This window comes from Curcuma longa, chromosome 13 (genome assembly GCF_044706935.1).
Source record: "Curcuma longa cultivar G26 ecotype Majalengka, Jawa Barat chromosome 13, ITB_CL_G26_1.1, whole genome shotgun sequence".
Classification (NCBI taxonomy): Eukaryota; Viridiplantae; Streptophyta; class Magnoliopsida; order Zingiberales; family Zingiberaceae; genus Curcuma; species Curcuma longa.
In genome coordinates, this window is record NC_133873.1 from 4,124,988 (window position 1) to 4,131,497 (window position 6,510).

Consider the following 6,510-nt stretch of genomic DNA (forward strand, 5'->3'; position numbering starts at 1 on the left):
CAATTTGATCTATCTACTTACATCTTGAATTTGGTGTGTGTTCAGCTGTAAGTATGCAGTTGTAGCAGGTAGGCCAAAAACACTTCACATGGTAGATAGATCTGCTAACAATTTTCCTCTACAAGTGCTTACCCATAAGATTCGTATGCTATTGAGCTCTAAATGTTCAAGGGAGTATTCTGTATGTTTGCCAACTTTATTCTTATTGTAGAATATCATAGCGGTTACAATTACAAGGATCGAATGTTCGAGGTTTTTTTTTTTTTTAATTTCTCGACATATCTGAGTTGGTTATAATGATACAAACCGAAATCGTGGATAAGGATTTAGGAATTTATCGACGAAGTAGAGGTAATGTCTTCTCTCGTCGTAGTTAATAGCAACTTTTCGATTTTTTGAGAATTTGAGTGGATGCCTATCGGAACTGGACTTATTGACATTTATAAGTGAATTAAGTTGATATTTTAAAATAATTTTATAAATGATTTTTTGTTGATATTTATAAATGAATTAAGTTGACGAATGATTTTATAAAAAGGAGCATTTTTTTAAAAAAATTATCCTATAAATATTATGCAGTTTTAAATTCTTAGTTGCTTCTATTAATTTCGGCTTCTCCATTTGAATCCGGTCAACGGCGTGAATATTCGGCACCTGTAGGCAAGTCAAATCAAATGCCTGAACAAAACGGGAGTTTTGAGCCGTCGCCGTCGGCGATGGAATCCATGGCCAAATTTGGATAATAGTCGTGTCTCACTGGAGAAAGATAGTGGCCAGTTTCCTCCATTCCGATATTTTATCATCCAAAAACCAAATCAAAATTTAGCAGTAGAACAGATTACTTTTATCGAGATCCGTCAAAATAATTTGAATCTGAATCCTATTTGTTGATCACGGTTATCTATTTTCTTCAGGTTTGAATTGAATTTGATCGACCCATCCGTGAAATTTCAGTCAAATCCGATTCAATCCCAGCCCGGATTCAAAAGCACTAATTTGTAAACCAATTTCAACGAGAAGCCCTAAATTAAAAATCTTGACAAGGCAAATCCCCAGTTTCGTTGAATACCGGGTTGTTGGAGAAGGGTTGGTTTCCTATAAGAGGCAGGTAGATGAGCTGTTGGCGAAGAGGTTCTTCATATAAGCATCAGTAGGGGTCGGGGAGAGTGCAGAGAGAGAGAGAGAGAGAGTAGGAGTCTCCTTTTCTGTAATCCATGGATTTGTTGGAGTCCTGTGGCGTCGAGGCTGTCGGGATAGCCGTCGCCGTGGTCGCCGTCGCTGCAGGCGCCGCATACTTCTACTTGGGTAGGAAATCGAAAGGTGAGATTTTTGGGTATCTGATCTATCCTTTTTTAGAGTTGAGCTTCGATGTGTTTGGATCGATTTGACTTCGCTATCGCCTGTGTTGTGGATCTGGCTGCCTTCTTCTTTGTATTAAGCGATTGCTCGATTTATTCTACTGGATATTTTTCCTTCTCGCGCCCATTAAAAGATTACGATTTTGGTATTTTCATTTTTCCGTCTGTAAATATCAGATCACATCATATAGATTTTCTTTGAGTTTCTGATGCTGTAAAGATTAGATGGTGATTCAGAGTTATACCCTTTCTCTTTTTTCCTCAACTGATTTTGCTGTAAATATTTCTGGATAATGGGTTCTAGAATTGGTAGTCTCTTTGACTTGGTCGTTAAAGTGATGATATGTTGGAGATGATACTTAGCTTCTGTTACAGAATGCGAATCTTTTTTCCTTTTGAGTTATACTAATTGATTTAGGAATATTTTTTCAGTGGCGAGTGAATTCGAATTTCTTTGTTGAGAAATGTTTAGAATCTAGTAATCTCTTTAAGATTTTATTCCTTGCTTTCACAGGTTCCTTGGATCCTGAGAATTTCAGGGATTTCAAACTTGTTCAGAAAATACAACTTAGCCACAATGTTGCGAAATTTCGATTTGCTCTTCCTGCCCCCACTTCTGTGCTAGGTCTTCCAATTGGTCAGCATATAAGCTGCAGGTTGGTTAATCTTTGTCCACATCCAATGTAGTGAATGCTCTTGTATCTATCTAATGATATTTTTGTTTGCATTGGCAGGGGAAAAGACAATCTTGGTGAAGAAGTTATTAAACCGTATACACCAACTACTCTGGACTCTGATATTGGATACTTTGAACTTGTTATAAAGGTAATACAGAGACTTGTTCCATGTAAATGAGAGAAAATCTATATGCATAACGGTGAAGCATGAATTCTTGCTCGGTGTGCATCTATCCCTTGAAAACCATAGACAGATGTCTGTGGCATGTAGTTGGATAGCCTCATAGCACATATGCAGCATGCTGTATGTGGGTGCATATATGGTCCTTAATGGAATAATAAACTTAAATAGTTTTAGTAATTAATTGATATGAACATACTTATACAATATCATTGACTTCTCTATCTCATAATAAATAACCAAACTGCAAAAAGGATTTTAGTTCTTAATCAGTGGTAGTTCCATAAGTTTCAAACATTGTTATTCAAAATTGTTAAATACTTTTTAGGAAGGAAATGTTTACAAGATGACCTGATTGAGTTTCTCAAATCACGGGGTTTGCTACATGTGGTGAAGAAATAGGAAAATGAAGAGTTATGTTATAGGGGGGACATCTACCATCAATTTGCACTAGAAGTGGATTTTAGCTTTTAGTTGTGGGCTCAAGTGAGTTGGCTCACTGAATTGGTTTTGATTCCACAAACCAACCCATGATTTTGTAATACATGCTAAACGAACCATATAATCTTTTACCTGAGTGTGTAAATGGTCCATTTGCACAATTATGATGCATATAACATATACAAGGCTCTGAAACCTAATTATGTTGTGAACTTTGTGCCTATAATGCAGATGTATCCTCAAGGAAGAATGTCTCATCATTTCCGTGAAATAAAAGTTGGTGACTACTTGTCAGTGAAAGGGCCTAAGGTATGCCATACTTTTCATCTTATTATGATGTCATAATCTAATATCTAAGTACTTCATTTACTGATATTGTGGATTATTTTGTCAACCAATACGCCATTGACATCTGCCCTTCATTCTTCTAGCTGCAGAATAAATAATTATTTTACATAAAATTGTTGTCCAGCCACAAAACATTCCAGATCTGATCGTTTTCTTGTTTCCTTTGTTATTCTTGTCTGCTCTCTACAGGGTGTTTCCATTACAACTTGTGAATGTGCAACTCAATCCAATTTGGGTTGCATCCAATTAAACTGATGCTTTTTGAAATGGGCCTCTCCCAGAAAGTGGATTTGATTTATTTTCTTCTCGGTGTTTTCTTGGATTGTCGAGTTAATATTTTTGCGCAATCACCAATTAACAATTGCAAATGTTTTTCGCACTAAGTATAGTTGTTGGTAGGTTCTTATCTAAATACTTCTATGTTAAGCTTAAAGTTTATATTCCCTTGGTGCTCCTTCATCCATCATTCACCTTTTTTTTCTCACTGCGTGGTATGGATCCTTGCCTCAAAAATGAGGTCTCGAACAATGAGAAAAATAAACATCTAGTTTCCAATAGAAAGGTTGAATATATTTCTTCAGTATTTGAAGTCAAATACCTGGTTTGCTTGTCCTCCCTGAATAACTCTTGTTTATAATGTGTCCTTCAGAACTGCATTTTTTTAGTAAATGGCTACTCCATACGGCTTCTAATCATCCCTTCTATACTTCCAGGGACGCTTCAAGTATCAGGTTGGGCAAGTCAGAGCTTTTGGAATGATTGCTGGTGGATCTGGCATTACTCCAATGTTTCAGGTATAGAATGATTTAGCCATCGTGTCTTCGGTATGACTGAAAATGGCCAAACCCGTAATACCATTTTTCATCTTAGGTTACAAGGGCCATACTGGAAAACCCAAAGGATAAAACTAAGGTTCAACTTATTTATGCTAATGTCACTTACGAAGACATCCTTCTGAAGGTAAATTCACAACTTATGTTACTTCTTTCATAATAGATTATACACCAAGTACTATGGCTTAATAAGTTAATGGTAGTATTGCTCATTGGTGCCAATTACTAGTATTTGTCCATCTGTTACAAGTATGAGAAAGTTTGTGGCATATGCAGGAAGAGTTGGACAGCTTGGCTAGGAATTATCCTGATCGTTTTCAAATATATTATGTGCTTAATCAGGTGACATACTGTTGATTCTCATTTGAAGTTCTATCATATAGTGTTACTTGCAGTATACTTCTGATTCATATCTGAAGCAGCTGATATGATGGTTTCTTGATAATCAAATTCTGATATAATATCTCACTCGCGATATTATATTAGTTTTGCTTATTATTTTCTTTTGTGTTTCTTAGCATCCTTGTTATTTTCTGAACATCGTTATATCCCTTTTTCCTGCAGCCCCCTGAGAGTTGGGATGGTGGTGTTGGCTTTGTGTCAAAAGATATGATCAAAAGTCACTGTCCTGCACCGGCACATGACATTCAGGTAGGCATAAGAAACTACATAGTCATCTGTCATTATATATGCATAAATCATCACAATGTTGGTCCTCAACCCACATAAAAAGGTTTGAAAGTAGCATTATGATCTGAAACCCAGTTGAAACAATGTCAACCCATATGAGCATAGCCATTAACCGTACTTATTATAAGACTAAATTGTCAGTCGTCGCTAGTGATAGGTATGAAATCCTTGTAGGCAATGTCGATTCTCTGATTTATGACTCGCGTGCATATGCGTGTATGCATATTTATGTATACTTGCATAGTTTGTGGTAACCTGAGCTTTCTATTGACAATTGACAGGTCCTGAGATGCTGTGGTCTGCCTCCCATGAACAAAGCCATGGCAGCACACCTGGATGACCTTGGTTACACAAAGGAGATGCAGTTCCAATTCTAATAAGATTGAAGAGGGCAAAGATTAAGAATTTTTCACATTCTTGCTTTGTTTCTGTAGAAGCGATGCCCAAACTTGTTGATCATTTAATTCTAAAGTGTCGGCCAACTGAAACCTTCTACCACCCTTCCTAGTGAACTTCTCTGTAAGATTGCCTTTGCTTTTCTACAAGTTGAGCTGTGTGAAACATGATTTTTCTTCCCAAAGATTTGAAAACGTTCTATATGATGAGAACATCAATAGCCCATTCCTTCCCATTTCAATCGACAACCTAATTAGTTGATCGAAGGATAAGTGGTAATTTCTACTCTACTCTTCAATAAAAAAGTGAAATCTGACATCTTAATAGTTCCACATGGTTGGTTTCATAATCATCTATGAGGAAGTAAAATCAAGAAGTTATAATTAGCCACTATAAGAGAGGGTGTTGTCAGCGAGGGTATTATTTCGATTTCGTTGAGATTCACTATCTATTTTAATAAATTTGTCCCGCACTAACTAACTCAACAATGTTCCGGAGGTAATTTCTACTCTACTCATATTCGTATATGATGGCACATGAGAGTTAGACTCTTTCAAAGATCCTCATGAAAAATAAGGTACCAATTATATTCGATTAATTTTCATATCGTTTATTTAAAAATTTAAACAATTTTTACTTAGATCGGATCCAATTAGGTCAACTTAATTGACTTCCACCCACCCTTGCAGCAGAATGACTCCCCATGGGCGCCACCTGCTGATATGAAAACACAAGCGACAAACGACAGAGACATTCAGCAGCCGTTCGCCCACAAAAAGCGAAAAGAAAAAGAATAAAAATAAAAGTCTGAAACCATCAAGCAAAGCCCACTGCTTCAAGCATCCAATCGGCAAATTATCAAATCCACTGCTGCTGCGGCATCATCGATTCAGCTTCATCCTCAAAACCAACGGCAGCTTTACCAGATCCGAGAAACGATGAGCTCTCTCTCTATTTAAACTCTACGATCGATTTCTCGGGCACCATCTCCAAGTTATACAGTAATCCAAGTTATCATGGCTTCCCTTGTGCTTATTGTGTCAGAGCTGCTGCATCTAAAAGAAGCTGGGAGAGTTGAACTGATGAGGCTAGAGGCGGCTGCTGCTGCGGCGGCTTCACGAAATCGCATCAGGTCCACCACCGCAAATTGCAAGAGAGATGCAGAAAAAATGTCGTCGGCGACGGACGGAGACAGAGAGGAAGAAGAAGAGCTGATGGACATGAGAGTTGCTGTTGAATCAGTTTGGCCATGAAGTAGCTGCGTTCTTGTCAGATTGTAATGCTCTTTGATGAACCAGAGCTAGCTAGCTACTTCTCTTAATCATGTAAATTTCTTTGATTAATTCCTGCAATTGTTTGACGTAACTCCTCCCTCTTCTCCGCGGAGAGTTAGAGGTCTATTGTTCTTTGGGATTAGTACAATCATCAATGTGACACCAACCGTTTAATTTCTTCAACTGGTCCATTCTGGAACAGTTTGATCCTAGATATTGTTCTGTTCTCTAGAAATTCAGCGGGGGCAGCCTCCACTGCACATTCACAAATCACAATCCTGCTACAACTTGCAGAGAAAAAAACCTCAGCTT

At 37.5% G+C, this 6,510-nt stretch overlaps 1 protein-coding gene across 1 annotated transcript; it reads left to right on the forward strand.

Moving 5' to 3' along the window:
- The first annotated feature begins 804 nt into the window (after positions 1-804).
- On the forward strand, positions 805-4,931 carry LOC141844121 (NADH--cytochrome b5 reductase 1-like). Its single transcript, XM_074732128.1, has 9 exons — positions 805-1,320; positions 1,873-2,014; positions 2,093-2,183; positions 2,889-2,966; positions 3,719-3,799; positions 3,876-3,965; positions 4,115-4,180; positions 4,403-4,489; positions 4,810-4,931. The coding sequence occupies exons 1-9, from the start codon at positions 1,215-1,217 to the stop codon at positions 4,903-4,905; spliced, it is 837 nt and encodes a 278-aa protein (XP_074588229.1). The 5' UTR covers positions 805-1,214; the 3' UTR covers positions 4,906-4,931.
- Positions 4,932-6,510: the final 1,579 nt, after the last annotated feature.